Source organism: Acipenser ruthenus, chromosome 18 (genome assembly GCF_902713425.1).
Source record: "Acipenser ruthenus chromosome 18, fAciRut3.2 maternal haplotype, whole genome shotgun sequence".
Taxonomy (NCBI): domain Eukaryota; kingdom Metazoa; phylum Chordata; class Actinopteri; order Acipenseriformes; family Acipenseridae; genus Acipenser; species Acipenser ruthenus.
The window spans coordinates 14,784,755-14,802,202 of record NC_081206.1 but is presented as its reverse complement, the minus strand read 5'-3'; the positions used below and the strand labels follow the sequence as shown (position 1 = coordinate 14,802,202).

Genomic DNA, 17,448 nt, shown 5'->3' with positions numbered 1-17,448 from the left:
TGCAGCCAAGAGGCCCATGATCACTCTGGATGAACTGCAGAGATCTACAGCTGAGGTGGGAGACTCTGTCCATAGGACAACAATCAGTCGTATACTGCACAAATCTGGCCTTTATGGAAGAGTGGCAAGAAGAAAGCCATTTCTTAAAGATATCCATAAAAAGTGTCGTTTACAGTTTGCCACAAGCCACCTGGGAGACACACCAAACATGTGGAAGAAGGTGCTCTGGTCAGATGAAACCAAAATCGAACTTTTTGGCAACAATGCAAAACGTTATGTTTGGCGTAAAAGCAACACAGCTCATCACCCTGAACACACCATCCCCACTGTCAAACATGGTGGTGGCAGCATCATGGTTTGGGCCTGCTTTTCTTCAGCAGGGACAGGGAAGATGGTTAAAATTGATGGGAAGATGGATGGAGCCAAATACAGGACCATTCTGGAAGAAAACCTGATGGAGTCTGCAAAAGACCTGAGACTGGGACGGAGATTTGTCTTCCAACAAGACAATGATCCAAAACATAAAGCAAAATATACAATGGAATGGTTCACAAATAAACATATCCAGGTGTTAGAATGGCCAAGTCAAAGTCCAGACCTGAATCCAATCGAGAATCTGTGGAAAGAACTGAAAACTGCTGTTCACAAATGCTCTCCATCCAACCTCACTGAGCTCGAGCTGTTTTGCAAGGAGGAATGGGCAAAAATTTCAGTCTCTCTATAGAGACATACCCCAAGCGACTTACAGCTGTAATCGCAGCAAAAGGTGGCGCTACAAAGTATTAACTTAAGGGGGCTGAATAATTTTGCACGCCCAATTTTTCAGTTTTTTATTTGTTAAAAAAGTTTGAAATATCCAATAAATTTCGTTCCACTTCATGATTGTGTCCCACTTGTTGTTGATTCTTCACAAAAAATTACAGTTTCATATCTATGTTTGAAGCCTGAAATGTGGCAAAAGGTCGCAAAGTTCAAGGGGGCCGAATACTTTCGCAAGGCACTGTATATGCTATTTGAAAGAAATAGATCGCTACAGAAAGCCAATTCTTGTATTTGTGCATAACAATTGATATAAAGTAATAGTCACCCATAGTTTGTTATATTAGTACAGCAAAATACCACATTATATTTTAATTGAAAGGTTCTGGGAAGCAGATCTCTCTCTCTCTCTCTCTCTCTCAATTCAATTCAATATGGCTTTATTGGCACGACAATAAAAAAAAGAATTGTGTTGCCAAAGCACATACATGGCACAAACAACTAAAATACATAAAGACAGAGAAAACATATATTTTAATAGTAAACAGTATCCCTCCTTCCTTCTTCTTCTTCTGGTTAATATATAGGGCACATTCCATCTATTATTTTAGATGATTAGCGCACTCTATCTGTAATCCTTTGTCTGTCTGTTTTACTTTATCTTTCTGTCATCTTTATTTATTATAACGTCCCTTCTTTTCCTGTTTCCTTTATATATTTCGTCAGTATCCTTTCTCTATTCAGTCTCCTTTCTCTATTCAGTCTCCCTTCCTCTTTCCCTTTTCCCAGCAAGTTCTTTATATTGACTTCATATACCTCCATTTCTCTCAGCCTCCTCTCCATTTTCCTTCTCTGCTCCTCATATTTCTCACACTTTAATAAATAATGTTCTACTGTTTCTGCTACTTTACATTTTTCACACTTTCCATCTTCATGTTTCCCCAGTCTTAAAAGATGTTCATTTAAAGAACTATGCCCAATCCTTAACCTATCCAATGCTCTTTCCTCTTTCCTTCCCAACTCTTTGTTTACCCAACTGTTATTCACCTCTTTCTGGATATTATAATAAACCCTTCCTTTTATGCTTTCATCTCATCTCTCCTGCCATTCTTTTACTATCATTTTTTTCACATAACCTCCCATTTCCTGCGATCCCAAAGGAATCACCACATCAATTTCCTCTCTTTTTAACCAATTTTTTGCTGCCAGATCTACCATCTCGTTGCCCAGAATGCCAGAGTGACCAGGAATCCAAACTAAAATCACTTCGATCCCCATTATTGCACATTCGTTATATTGTTGCATTATTTCAACCATGATATCTCTTCTATCATTAAACTCCCCTTTTAATGCAATAACGTCACTTAATGAATCGGAAAATATGACCATTTTTTTAGGCTTTATTTCAGCTATTTTAACTATTGCAAATAGTATAGCTACCATTTCTGCAACAAATACAGATAAATGGTCAGATATCCTCGCTATTTTACAGATATCTAATTCTGGGATATAATATGCTATTGCCACTCTTCCTGTTTTTGGATCCTTGGATCCATCTGTATATATACATAATGCCTCCATACTCTTCTCCTCTACAAAAGCTTGACTCTTTCTTTTCAGTTCCATTTTTTCTCCTCCTTTCTTCACTTGCTCACTCAATTTTATACAACAGTTTGGTTTTTCCATCATCCATTCCGGAAACACATTTATCCCTCTATCCTCTCTCCCTCTCCGATCACAATGCCTCCAAGCTTCCCCACGTCATATTCCTGTGACAGACAAGGACCAATCAAAACGCGAGACTCTTGTGCGATTCCATCCTGAAAACCGGGCCTGCGTCATACCTCGCTTCCGCTGGTGAAAGGCACTGAACTGAGTCGTGCTGTGGTCTATTGCAGAAAAGAGACAGAAGCGCTGAACAATTTTACTGAAACCGAAAAGAAACCATTACAGAACAGGCCGCGGAACTCAGAGATGGTGAGGAGAAAATTATAGATAATTGTACACCCCGTGTGAAAGTGAATACGACACAGGTTTATTGTACCAACTGCCTTTCTGATAGAGCGTATCAAACCGTTCACACATTTAGCGTGTAGGCCGAGATGCGGAGTGCATTGTGGGAAATGTTAGTTAAATCGTTATTGTATTTTCCATTCAGTCGTAGCCACGTCTAAAAACAAATAACGCAAGCACCTGAACTAATGGCTTAACAAATGCGTTGTTTAGTGTCTTATTTACGGTTCTCTAACAGTCGAGGAAATTGAACTGTAATGTGGTGTACACGAGTGAGCACTGGTTAATCCTACCTAGTCAATACAACAAGCAATGAGTAAGGATTACTAGTTCTTTAGAGCGCTGCAAAAATAAAAAAAAATATATAGATGAAGCGTGAAAGGCCCAGGCACCGCATACATGTTTTTATCGTATGTTTGTTTTACATTTATTAGTTATATGCGACCACGACTTTAAAACAGCTTTAAAACGTTCTTGATTAAAACTCGTGTTCACAGGTGCGTGCTGCGCCTAAATTGAAGTAATGTGATTTGCACATCATTTTCTGCTAAACAAGCTATTCTAGATGCTCGTGCTAGAACAGTTCTGAGTGTACTCTGGCTGAGAGGGACACCCCTCCCCCTCTCTCGTGCTGATTTAATCATTCTCTTGTCTCCTGAGTAAAATAACTAACACGTACCCACGTTCATGTTGTCTCTGTGCTTTATTTATTCATGCCTCCTTGTGGATCGCATTTTAAATCATACTATTTTTTTAACCAGCATAGCAGTCTACATTGCCAAAACCTTATTGATTTATTCAAATGTACTGGCACCCAAATGTGTAGTGTTGCATAGCAACTGGTATGGCCTGCCAGACTGGCTTATCCCATTGCAACAATACAACATGAGACCTCTCCCACCCCACACTCTGAGAACCCCTATGCTTGGAGCTAGCTGCAGTGAGCCCTCTCTCTGTGAACCCCTAGAGCTAGCTGCAGTGAGCCCTCTCTCTGTGAACCCCTATGCTTGGAGCTAGCTGCAGTGAGCCCTCTCTCTGTGAACCCCTATGCTTGGAGCTAGCTGCAGTGAGCCCTCTCTCTGTGAACCCCTATGCTTGGAGCTAGCTGCAGTGAGCCCTCTCTTTTGAGAACCCCTGTGCTTGGAGCTAGCTATATTCAGTCCTGTAACGGTCAATGTTAAGAAGTACACTGTCTGACCCATGCGCGAGGTATCTCCAGATTGCCATGAAGTTGCTGTTGAAAGCATGACCTGAGCACTGTATAAGATGGTTCATTGTGTATTGATGAATCAGGATGCTTTTGATTTGTGATCAAAATCCTCAGCTTGTAGTCCCATCAAATTGTTCATGATTGATAAATAAATGTAATTTATACGTTTGTGTGAATGCATGCTCCGCTATTAAGTATCACGTGTATAGTGTCTGGGGTCTTTGGGCTTGCTTATGATAGTTCTACATTGTGACGTTCCTGTATTGCTACACCCCTGTAAACCACTATTCCTGAATTCTAGTTTTACTATTTCGTTGTATGAGATGGTTCCATATCTTCTTCATTTTAGATAGTTATACATTGTTTACTGCAGCCAGGTGTACTTGTTAAGTTCTGGTATATGTGGAAATGAAATTTCAACCAAAAAATGGCAGAGCTAGCTTATGTTTGGGAAAGCAAGTAATAACATTCACTTTTTCTGTTTTCAGTCTCACACAATTTTGCTAGTCCAACCTACCAAGAGGCCAGAAGGCAGGACGTATGCAGATTATGAATCTGTCAACGAGTGCATGGAAGGTAAGCTGAGCATTACAAAAACATATGTACAGATGTATTTAGACTTGCTACTATTCCACTTATTTTTTTGCCAAATCGACATTTATTTTAGCAAGAATAACTTGTTTTTTTTAAATGTATTTTTCAATTCAAGCAGAGTGGGTGAAATCGACCTTTATGCTTTAAAAAAGAAAATACCTTTTATGCCATTCAAAAACGTCTCATTTAGCGAAACCCCTTTATCATATTCAACATGCAACAAAACCATGGTTACCAACATTCTAATTGAAATAACGTTTGGTTACAGCGGAGCTATAGCTTGTAAAGAGAGATCCTACACAAATAGTCTCAAATAAACCGTAGAAAACGCAGCATATAAGTGTATTGCACAGACTTTTATAGCTTATATTTACGAGTGAAAATAATATGTACTGAACAAAACATTAAATAGTTGAACAGAACTAACTTGCACTTATTAATCAGTCTGAGCTCCGCCCCTCTCCTGCTTCAGTACAGCTGGACACAGAGTCACAAGGCAGACGGGCGAGCTTTGTCCTGCTGCGGACTTCAGCCGTCGGCCAGGGTATTGTGCTCAATATTCATTAAGTGTTTTTCTCTTGCGCCTCATTTTCAAATCAAGCTAGTAACTCTCACCGTGTACCTAAAACAAAAGCTTACCTACACCTTAACCCGCTAATTTCAAAGTAGGCGCTTTGAATGACAGGCGCTGTAGCTGGCAAATGAAAGTGCACAGTCGGTGCAGGTCTTGATTGACAGTCATTTAAACGAAAGAGCTTTCTAGCGCTGCTTCAGTCAATGAGATCTGTCCGAACAGGGTGAAACTAATGTACTAACAGACCACTGAGATGACTGACAGTGACTCCCAGCCATTCAGAGCGGAACGGAGATGGGACAGACCAACTATAAAAGCTACACAAACTAGAGAGGATTTCTAAATTATTTTTTAAGAGAATAAAAAATAGCTAGTCGTTTTACCGACGTTTAGCATATATAAATAGAGGTCAGCTCTGGTGCTTGTACTGTAAAGTTATTTTTTAAATATGTCTAACACTAGAACCGCTGCGGTTATACTCATACCTAAAACTGCCGCCGACAGTCATTATGACGGTTTCATTTTAATGTTTAAAATGCAAAACAAACTATCGGTCAACTTCAGTTTTATTCAATCATATCAAACATCTGCACATCCGAAACACTATTTAAATGAACAATTAAACATAAAAGGGTTTATTTTCTAACTTAACACATATAAAGCACTACTTCAAGGGTTCCCGAGTGGCGCATCCGGTAAAGGGACTCCGCGTGGAGTGCAGGATGCACCCTATAGCCTGGAGGTTGCCGGTTCGAGACCAGGCTATTCCACTGCCGACCGTGGACCGGAGCTCCCAGGTGGTGCCGCCCGGGTGGGGGAGAGCTTAGGTCTGCAGTCCTGCCTGTAAGTTGCCCAGGGCTGCATGGTCCTCCGATGCTGTATCTCTGAGGTGGCTGCATGGCATGCCTACAGAGTGAAAGAAGTGGATGGCTGACGGCGCACATTTCGGAGGACGCGTGTGTCCGTCTTATTCTCTCCCGAGTCAGCGCGGGGGTGGCAGCGGCGGGCCGGGTTGAAATAAAAAAAATTATTATAATTGGGCTTTCCAAATTTGGGGAGAAAATCAGAAAAATAATTGGTGATTCCAAATTTTAAAAAAAATTATATATGAAAATAAAGCACTACTTCAAAAAATGAAAAACTATAATAAAATAAACAAAACTAGTGAATAAAAGAAACTATGTAAACAGGTATATGTACATACAAAACTGTAAAAACAAAAGTAGTTTTTAATTAAACAAAAGTAACATATTTTCTCTGTTACTTTGCAGTTTTCTGATCGAAATGTTTCTGCCGAAGCGCTGTGGCTAGCTTCAAGATCTCTCCTTCTGATATTTTCCCCCTTTGCATTCCTTGTACAAAACGAAAGAATTGGTAGCTGCCAGGTCCAGTGAGAACAGGCTTGTATATAAACGTAAAATAGAATGTTGTAGGTTATATTCAAAATAAACATATATTGTAAAAGGCAGTCAAAATGACTGCTTTGGCGGTTCTAGGTAGAGGGGATTATAACTTTTTTTTTTTTGCGATCCTGCCTTTCAAACGCCATCGGTATTTAACACATGTATTTAGGAAAAGTGAAGAATGGACAACTGTATCTTTCACACACACAAAGTAATTTCAATTTTAAAAGTGAAAACCGTCAATGACTGCCGTGGCGGTTCTAGTGTTTAACATCCACGGTCTCATCCACTTTAATGTTGCAGTTATCATAAGGAGGCTGTGTGATCCAGTGGTTGAAGAAAAGGGCTTGTAACCAGGAGATCCCTGGTTCAAATCCCACCTCAGCCACTAACTCATTGTGTGACCCTGAGCAAGTCACTTAACCTCCTTGTGCTCTTTCGGGTGAGATGTAATTGTAAGTGACTGCAGCTGATGCATAGTTCACACACCCTAGTCTCTGTAAGTCGCCTTGGATAAAGGCGTCTGCTAAATAAACAAATAATAATAATAATAATAAGGGAGCAGGGCTCTAATGGAGGGCTTCTCATGATCACTTTTTTGATGGTTACGAAAATGTCATTTTAGCTTCTGTTTAACCTTAATGTTTGACAATGAAATCTAGTATTTGATGGGAACTTTCATTGACCTTGCAGCAAGGGGTATGAACACCACCAGGTGTGAGAATGATGCACAGCAAGTGCTTCCCAGACATGGAGTCCAGAGTATACCCTGCTAAAGAAGCATCCAGGCCCCTGGAGTAGTAGGACTGTTGCATGCTGGGGAGAACAGTCTGTGAATGATGGTCTGGCATGTTTTAAAAGGATTTGTGTTCTTGCAGGCGTCTGCAAGATGTATGAAGAGCATTTGAAGAGGATGAATCCCAACAGCCCATCCATTACGTACGATATCAGCCAGCTGTTTGATTTCATTGACGACCTTGCTGATCTCAGCTGCCTTGTGTAAGTGAATGTTCCTTTGTATCACTATGTTTGAAGCTACATGATTTCACCCCTTGTGGCAGAACGCCATAAAAAAAGCAGAATTTCACAAAAGTTTAGTCTGAATTAAGTGGTCAACTGCTTTTACCAGCCAGTAGTACCCTAACAAAATCCTCTTCATGGAAATAAATGATGTGCAATTTATTTATTAGGTGTCACAGATGTTCATGGTACCTTTCTTTTGGATATGAAAGCGTACATTATAACTGAGAATCATAATTGAGTTAATATAAATGAGCCGCTACATTTTGTAACAATGTTCTTGCCACTAATATACTATGTTTTAAGGTTATTTATTTACCTCTCTGCTTGAAATAATTGTAGTCCACTGACTGAGTTAACATTGAGAGCAGGGCCTGAGCATTTCATCAGTAAGCACGGTTTCAGAACAGTGTTATTCATTCGGGTAATCCATTCCAAGCACAAGGGTTGTTAAACATTGTCAAGTATAGGTCACCTGTGGTGCTGTACAGGGGGATGTGTACAGAAAGGTTACTTCATACGTATTCAAAGTCTTTTCTATATTCACAAAGTCCCATTATGCTTTTTGATTAGTTACACAAAGTCCCTTTGTGTTGGTAACCATCTTCCCCAAGCACCACTGCTGCCCTCTTTGAGTAATGTGTGCTTGTTTCTTCCTCTGTAGATACCGGGCAGACACTCAGACATACCAGCCCTACAACAAGGATTGGATTAAAGAGAAGATCTATGTGCTGCTGCGTCGCCAAGCCCAGCAGGCAGGCAAATAGAGAGGGAGCTGGAACCGTGGGGGGGGCAGGGCAGGGCAGTGCAGAGCGTGGTGGAGTCACCGTACACCACTGTTTGTATTATAGTAGCTCAGTGTTCATTGAGTTCTTGACTAATTCACTGAATTTATATTTGAGTGGGGTTGTTTTGTTTAAAAAAAGTAAAAAATAAAAAAAAAGCTTTCTGTATTTTAGTTGCCCCTGAATGAATGTCTTTTCAGAAGTTTAGACCTATTTTAGTTTCTGATGGAAGAGAGGACAGGCAGCCCTGGTCCTGGAGGGCTGTTGCACTCATGGTTTAATAGTTGTAATTAAACTGCTTGAGGGCCTGGTCAGAGGTTTATTTCCTCTCATGTTATGAAGGACCTGGCATGGAAGGGCTCAGGCTGCCCACCCCTGTGCAGAGGGGTTTTCATTGTTGTAGTGCTGCAGTTCCGTCAGGTGGCACTTGCTAGAAGTGTGTTTCTTTACCTTATCTGCCTATTTTTTTTCTATAGATCATTCTGCTAGGTTACCATTCATGACAATTCCTGCACGCTATGAACATGTTTCTAAGTTGGGTTTGGTAGTGATTTACTTTAGACCTGTATTGTACTGTTTGTGACCTTGCACCACTTGTTTGGAGAAAGGTCTCGTAACAAATGTCGGTGTCAAATCTGACGGCAAATCTCTTTCCAATGCAGATGTTTTAAGTTCTCCTGAATGATTGCTCTTTTTTGTAGGTCTTGTGTGAGTGCTCTGTACAATGACACATTTTCTTTTTACTGTATTTTGACTGAAATAAAATTCCTCTGTGTACCTGTTCTATACTTTTTTTCACCCTTGTTTGGGTTTTGTGAATGAGCACGTTTGCGACGTGCACTGGTCCTGCAGACCACCTCGATTGGGAGGGGCATTGTGTTCCGTCTTACTCTGGGAAATTGGTTTAGTTGTAACTGGGAATATTTGTTTATTTTTTGTGAGTATTTTGTTTTTAAAAGGGTAAACCTCTCTGGAATAATAATGTGCCCACTTATTCTTGTGAAATGTGGTCCTCGTGTTCAAATGTAGCTTCCAAGAGTGCTACCATTGTAATTTTAAAATAAATAAATTCTACGTATTCTTGAGAAATTCTAAAGGGTTCCCAATGCCATGTTGCGCTGATATTGTATACATCCAGAGAACCACTTACCCAGTTGTGGTGAAACTTAGTTGGGGCACTCTGAGTGTTAAAGGATCAGAGTCCGGGGAGGTGCTTGTTTGTACTCACACTTCTCCATCCTTACTGATCACTTGTTTTGTATTTCCATTTGTAGCTTTGAATGTAAATCTAGTACTTGAATTCTGACTTCATCAAAAGAACATGTTACCGTCAGTAATCGCTTACTGTGAGGTCAGACCACATGGCCACATTTCAGCTAGCCCATTGGAGCGAGACAACACAGCAAGTGATTTCTGTATGTTGTAGCACTGTCTCTGAAATACAAAAAAGTGGGACTGACCAGTGTTGATCCTCTTGTGGAGAGGTAAGCATGTTTCTACAAACATATTTAACAGTACTGGTGGTGGTTGTAGCAGCTAACAGTTATTTTAACATTTTGAAACTTATTTAGGTGGGCCAGGGTGTCCTTGGCTCTCTGCGCACCAGCAACCCCTGTGGACTGGCAGGGTGCCTGCGGGCCTGCCTGCAAGTGGCCCAGGGCTGCGGTGTTCTCCGACGCTGTAGCTCTGAAGGTAGCTGCATGCCGGGTCGGCAGAGTGAAAAGTGGACAGCTGACGGCACACGTTTTGGAGGACATGTGTGTTTGTCTTTGTCTCTCCCGAGTCAGCGCGGGGGTTGCAGCGGTGAGCCAGGCTTAAAGAATTCAGCATTTCAAATTGGGGAGAAAATGGGGTAAAAAAAAAAAAAAATTGGTGATTCCAAATTTAAAAATAAATAAAATGCACGGTATTGCAGGCTACAACCACTTTAATGTTCTTTGGAGAGTACGGGCACATTGTTACTTTTTATTTTTTATAAGCAATCGTACATCTGTTGAAAACAAGTGGAGACGACCAGCGTCGTATACCAGAGCTCACATTCTACCGAGGTCACACTCAAGTTTCATGCCATAGCTGCAGTATTTATATGACTGCTTTGTATTTACTATTCAACCTCCAAATCCACGTTAAACGGCAAACCAACAGAGAAAATTAAGGAGTCTTTTTGTACTTCACAAGAATTTTTACATGAGCATCAGCATTGATGATGCAAAAAAAAAAAAAAACTGCGGACGCACCCGCGGTGTCCTCATACCTAGTGATGGCCATGGGGGCGACAAGTACTGCAAGTTCCAAAACTACCCTCCATGCAGGCTAATCATGATGGTTTTAGTCCCTGAAAAAGAACAGCATGCTCCTCATTTCTTGAGTCAGTCTTGGACTTGCTTATCAATTACTATTCTGAAAATATGTAGGCTTTCAAAGGACAGTCCTCTTACCACTTTGTGTTTCCAGTAACACCGAGTGGTTCTTCTTGCAAGATCTGTGTTCTAGTGCCTTGTCCTGAGTTCATATGTAGGTAACATGGCTGGATCAGCAAAGTGTGTTGTGCAGTTTAAGAGAGAGCGCTATCTAGTGACTCAAGTTTCCTTTTGTAATGCTGTCAATACACACTACCTGCAAACCATTCCTGTTCACTTAATGCTACTGGCTGCTAAAGCTATGCAGACGCTTTGCTGATTCCGCCTGCTTTATGTCTGTCTGTGCTGAAAAACCATCTGGCAACCAGAGCATGAGAGCTACTGTATCTAAATCCAGGCAGAGTGTCTGAGTGCAAACTGAACCCCTCAAAAAGAATGGACATGTACATCAAATATATGAGAATGATATCGGAAGCTTCCTACGCGTGAAACACTAAATTGGGGGTGAAACATTAATGCAATATTAATAATTGTATGTATTTGCTTGTTTTTGTGTATTTTTAATTGGGCATAAGAAGGTTACACTTGTAGTCCTTGATAGTGATATATATGTCTGCCTGTGGCAAAGTGGTAAGTAAGGGGAACAGGTGTAGCGGTGATGCGGTGCAGGAGTGACAGGCAGACAACGGTATTCCAGTGAAAACAGTGCTTTATTCTTTTTCCAGGTCTGGTGACCGCAAAGCAACTAAATCCCCGGCGATACACAACGATGTGTAACGCACGGGGATAACAATAAACAAGGCACAGTCCTGAACAAAAACAAACAGACGGTCACCAGTCCTGGGTGAGTGCAGTATTGCTGGGGCAAACACAGATAGTGCGGGGTGCAGTGGTGCTCCGGATAGTGCTGACCCTTGGCGACAGCTCCGGAGTAGTGCTTTAACTGTCTGGTGGTGAAAAACACAGACAATTACACAGACAAACACAACACAACACAACACGTAGTTATTTTCTTTTTAACGATGAGAGCTCCTCTCTCGATCCTTCTCTCTCCAAACGTTTAACCCAAACGAAGGAAAAGAACAGCGTTACCCTGGCCCCTATATGTAATCCCGCATGATATCTAGGTAAACGGTTGCAGCTGCCTTATTACTTGCAGCTGCCCCTTGTTTACCTGTCAAATCAATACGGTCTTACAACAGAGTCTCGCTTCCTTCCAGGCTGACCCACTTTCCGGTCCCGGAAACGAACTGTCAGGCCAGCCCTTCCAGATACTTCTCCTCCCGTTCTTTAGCGCCCTCACAGGTCGGGAGGAAGATTTATCACCAGAACTCATTGTATTTCTGTCACATATCCCACCGCTCAGAGTGGAGCCGAAGGAACACTCGGCTAAATCTACCTTTCCCATTGCTCCCCCCTCCCGGGAAAAATAATCCGCATTTTGGTGGTCTTTCCCCGCACGGTGTACCATATGGTACATGAAGGGCTGCAATGCCAGATACCACCGAGTTATCCGGGCATTGCTGTCCTTCATGGTGCTTAACCACTGGAGTGGGGCGTGGTCTGTGACAAGATCAAATGAGTGTCCCAGCAGGTAGTATCGTAAAGAGTGAGTAGCCCATTTAATGGCCAAACACTCTTTTTCGACTACGGAGTAGTTACGCTCCCGAGGTAACATTTTTTTGCTCAGGTACAATATCGGGTGTTCTACTCCAGCTACTTTTTGGGACAAGACTGCACCCAAACCTACATCCGAGGCGTCGGTGTGGAGGATGAATCTCTTGGTGAAATCTGGGGTAATAAGAGTGGGGGCCTGGCAAAGTTTACGCTTAATCGTATCAAACGCCCCCTGACACTCAGCTGACCATTTAATTAAATTTGGAGCACTCTTTTTGGTGAGGTCGACTAACGGGTTAACCACTGTGGCGTACTCGGGGATGAAGCGGCGGTAATAACCGGCTAAGCCCAGTAGTGACCTCACCTGAGTCTTGGTTTTGGGGATCGCTGCATCAACCAAAGCCTGGATTTTGGTGACCACAGGTTTCACCCTTCCATTTCCCATTACAAATCCCAAATATTGAGTCTCTGTCTTGGCAAACGCACATTTCCTCAAGTTAGCTGTCAGCCGGGCTGCCCTTAGAGACTGAAGAACGGCTGCAACCCTAGCCAAATGCTCTCGCCAGGTGGAGCTGTAAATCACCACGTCATCAATATACGCTGCTGCATATTCATGATGTGGGCGTAAAACCTGGTCCATCAGTCTCTGAAAGGCAGCGGGCGCACCATGTAGCCCAAACGGCATGGTTTTAAAGTGGAACAGCCCCTCTGGTGTTGAAAATGCGGTTTTCTCTCTGGAGCTGCGGGTTAGAGGGATTTGCCAGTATCCCTTCGTCAGGTCCAGAGTGGAAATAAACCTCGCTTTTCCCAGTCTGTCTAAAAGTTCGTCGACCCGAGGCATGGGATACGCATCGAACTTGGCAATAGCATTCACCTTTCTGAAATCTACGCAGAAGCGGTTGGTGCCGTCCTTCTTAGCCACTATTACAATAGGACTGCACCACTCGCTCCTGGAAGGTTCAATCACTCCAAGCTCGAGCATATCCCGTACCTCTTTGCGAACGCCACTTCGTCGACTTTCCGGGATCCGGTACGGTCTCTCTCGCACTGTGACACCTGGGGGAGAGATAATGTCATATTCAACTAAGTTCGTCCTGCCGGGCACATCAGAAAAAACATCGTTGAACTCCTCAATAAGCTTACGCAGCTCTCTTTGCTGATCCGGAACTAATTGTTCCCCCATTGAAATCGCTCTTGTGCTCGGGGTCTCTGGACAGGGACCTAAATCATCCTCCATTATTGCCTGGGGCTATAAATAAGACCTCTCTTGCCTGCCAGGGCTTCAACAAATTAATGTGGTAAATTTCACGTTCATTCCGGCGATCGGGCTGTCTAATTTCATAATTTACTTTCCCTATAGCCCGAATCACCTCATACGGCCCCTGCCATTTAGCACACAGTTTTGACTCTGATGAGGGAAGTAGCAGCATTACCTTGTCCCCTGGTCGAAAGGTTCGAATCCGTGCATTTTTGTTATAATGCTGCTCTTGTCGGTGCTGAGCCGATCTGAGGTTGTCTTGGGCCAAACGACCGACCAAATCCAGGCGATCTCGGAGTAGGAGCACATACTTCACTACATTTTTAGACGAGCCTTTGTGCTCCTCCCACCCCTCTCTCAGCAGGTCGAGAATGCCGCGAGGCTGCCGGCCGTACAGGAGCTCAAAGGGGGAGAACCCCGTTGAACTCTGCGGCACTTCTCTCACTGCAAAAAGGAGGTAGGGGAGAAGTGATGCCCAATGTTTCTGCTCTTGTGTCACAAATCGCCTCAGCATCGACTTTAAGGTCTGATTAAAACGTTCCACCAGACCGTCCGATTGTGGATGATAAACGGACGTCCTGATGGGACGTATTTTTAATATTTTGTACACCTGCTGTAACGTATTGGACAAAAAGTTAGTTCCGTGATCGGTCAAAATCTCCTTGGGGATCCCTACTCTGGCCATAATCTGTGCTAACTCGGTGGCTATTGCAGCGGCACTAGTGGACCTCAATGGAACTGCCTCCGGGTATCGCGTTGCATAATCCACCACTACTAAAATGTGCGTATACCCGGAGTCAGAAGGTAGCAAAGGGCCGACTATGTCCATTGCAATGCGCTCGAAAGGAGTGGAAATAATCGGCAGTGGGACCAAAGGGGCGGGGCGCACTCGACCCGGCGCTACTCGCTGGCAGTCTGGGCAGGTGGCTACATATCTCGACACATCAGTATGAAGACCTACCCAATAGAATCGAGCCAATATCCGTTCCCTCGTCTTCTCGGCTCCGAGGTGCCCCGCAAAAGGGATATCATGCGCCAGCCTCATGACCTCGGTCCGACAAGACGGGGGAACCAACAATTGTGTTACAGGCTGTCCTGTGCCCGCGGCTAGGTTTACCCTATATAGTAATTGCCCCTTGATACTGAAATGTGGATATACTAGCGCCCCAGCGCCGTCAACATCCTTACCTTCAATGGACCGGACCTGCCCCCAAGCGTGCACCAGTGACGGGTCGTTTTGTTGGCCCCACACTAGGTCCGCGCTTGAGTACCACGGGTCCGGTACATTGAGAGGGGCTGGAATAACCTCTGCTCTAGTCGGTCCAGTAACCTCGCTCTCTCGGTCACACTGCGTTCCCACTCCCTTCGACTGGCGTTTGTTACCATTGCAGCACTCTCCCACCAGACCCCAGCCTTGTCTCACAAATGCTCCCTCCCATTTCGCGGTCCGTCTCTCCTTATTTGTTTTTCTAGGACGGAAAAGAGGGGAAAACATTTCAGTGTGAAAAGGAAACACATCACCAATTCGTTCCTCTTTTTTTTTTTTTTCTGCCACGTTTACGTGTGTGGCTGAGACTGCCATTGTTTGCATCAATTCTTTGAATTTTGGCCAGTCTCGACCCAGAATAACTGGGTGTGGCAACCTTTCCGCCACCCCGACTACAAGGTGACGTTTTATCGGTCCTACCGATAAATATACTTTTAATGTGGGGTATGCCGCCGTGTCTCCATGGATACAGGAGATGGCCACCTGACCTCGTGGCCGCCACGACACACCGCCCAGGAGAGCTGTCCTAATCAAGGTTTGCTCACACCCTGTGTCCACTAATGCGTGGGTTTTCACATTCCCTAACACAACATTAATCAAACAAGGCCCCTCCCGACCATATTCCCCACGCTTACCAGTTTCAGGTGCCCAATTGCACGCGGCCACGTCACACTCCATGGCAGCGGGGCATGACCTGGCCAGATGTCCCGGCTGGTGGCACCTAAAACAGATAGGAGGGACAGAGGGGGCATAGGTCAGAAATCTGTCCCGCTGCTGGTATGGCAACGGGGCAGGGGCAGCACCTCTACCCCAGCTGGGGGCCAACCTTGGTCTCCATGGGGGGGAGGCAAGGGGGCCCAATGGGGTCGGTGCTCTGGGAGGTCTGGGTCCCTGGAACGTGGGGGGTGGTGGTGGTGGTGGTGTTGGAGGAGAGGGAGGGAGAGGTCGGCTGCTCCGAAGGGCAGGGGCCGACAGGATCCCGATCCGGGCAGAGGTCAGGGAGTCCTCGAAGTCTTCGGCCAGTTTGACCGCCTCCTCCAGGGTGTCGGGGTTGTGGCGCCGTATCCACGCCTGGGTTTCGGCGCCGACCACATGGCAGAATTGCTCTACCACAATGGCTTCCCCCATCTGCTGGGCGGTCTTCTTCCCGGGGGTCAGCCAATGCACCATGTGGTCGCACAACCGCTCTGCAACCACCCTGGGGCGTGTCTCCGGGGCTCTCCGGTACTCCCTAAATCGCGCCCGGTGGGTCTCCGTGGTGATGTTCAGCCGGCGGAGGATAGCCTGCTTGACCAGGTCATAATCGGTGGCGTGATGGTCGCTCATGGCTTGGTAGGCTGCCTGAGCCTCCCCAATCAGGCAGGGTCCCAACTGGCTGGCCCAGAACTCCCGCGGCCAAGCCGCCGCGGTAGCCAGCCGCTCGAACGCCACCAAATACGCCTCCGGGTCATCCTCCGCCGACATCTTCATTGCCCGTGCCTTCGGGGGCGACATCAGCGGTGTTGTGGTAGGGGTCGTCGCTGCAGCAACGGCCAGCCCTACCCGTTCAATGAGCGCCGTGTAGCGCTCCTCCCTCCTTCTCTCCTCTGCGTCGCGCCTGCTCTCCAGCGCCTGCAGCAGCTCCGCCAGTGCGTTGCGGTCCATGATCCCGTAGTCTGACACCACGTGTGGCAAAGTGGTAAGTAAGGGGAACAGGTGTAGCGGTGATGCGGTGCAGGAGTGACAGGCAGACAACGGTATTCCAGTGAAAACAGTGGTTTATTCTTTTTCCAGGTCTGGTGACCGCAAAGCAACTAAATCCCCGGCGATACACAACGATGTGTAACGCACGGGGATAACAATAAACAAGGCACAGTCCTGAACAAAAACAAACAGACGGTCACCAGTCCTGGGTGAGTGCAGTATTGCTGGGGCAAACACAGATAGTGCGGGGTGCAGTGGTGCTCCGGATAGTGCTGACCCTTGGCGACAGCTCCGGAGTAGTGCTTAACTGTCTGGTGTGGTGGTGAAAAACACAGACAATTACACAGACAAACACAACACAACACAACACGTAGTTATTTTCTTTTTAACGATGAGAGCTCCTCTCTCGATCCTTCTCTCTCCAAACGTTTAACCCAAACGAAGGAAAAGAACAGCGTTACCCTGGCCCCTATATGTAATCCCGCATGATATCTAGGTAAACGGTTGCAGCTGCCTTATTACTTGCAGCTGCCCCTTGTTTACCTGTCAAATCAATACGGTCTTACAACAGAGTCTCGCTTCCTTCCAGGCTGACCCACTTTCCGGTCCCGGAAACGAACTGTCAGGCCAGCCCTTCCAGATACTTCTCCTCCCGTTCTTTAGCGCCCTCACAGGTCGGGAGGAAGATTTATCACCAGAACTCATTGTATTTCTGTCACACTGCCATACATAAGAGGACAATAGGAGCCTCGACTATACTGAATGATCCATGTTACAAAGGAAACGCCTTATAAAGAGGGAACACTGTGTAACACTGAGGTAGAGACTGAATCTTTTGGCAGTAGTTCTCGTTATTGTATGTCTGATGTGTTACTTTTCCTAGTCAATGAAGTACTGTAAAGGCT

At 44.8% G+C, this 17,448-nt stretch overlaps 2 protein-coding genes across 2 annotated transcripts; one reads left to right on the top strand and one right to left on the bottom strand.

Annotated features, from left to right (window-relative positions):
• The first annotated feature begins 2,577 nt into the window (after nt 1–2,577).
• Nucleotides 2,578–9,135, top strand: LOC117418118 (enhancer of rudimentary homolog). The gene is made up of 4 exons (XM_034030732.3): nt 2,578–2,736; nt 4,471–4,558; nt 7,432–7,552; nt 8,238–9,135. The coding sequence occupies exons 1-4, from the start codon at nt 2,734–2,736 to the stop codon at nt 8,338–8,340; spliced, it is 315 nt and encodes a 104-aa protein (XP_033886623.1). The 5' UTR covers nt 2,578–2,733; the 3' UTR covers nt 8,341–9,135.
• Nucleotides 9,136–11,354: 2,219 nt separating this feature from the next.
• On the bottom strand, nt 11,355–16,602 carry LOC131698632 (zinc finger and SCAN domain-containing protein 29-like). Its single transcript, XM_058991258.1, has 2 exons — nt 15,496–16,602; nt 11,355–11,665 (listed from the first exon to the last, which is right to left on the bottom strand). The coding sequence occupies exons 1-2, from the start codon at nt 16,502–16,504 to the stop codon at nt 11,658–11,660; spliced, it is 1,017 nt and encodes a 338-aa protein (XP_058847241.1). The 5' UTR covers nt 16,505–16,602; the 3' UTR covers nt 11,355–11,657.
• Between the last annotated feature and the right edge of the window lie 846 nt (nt 16,603–17,448).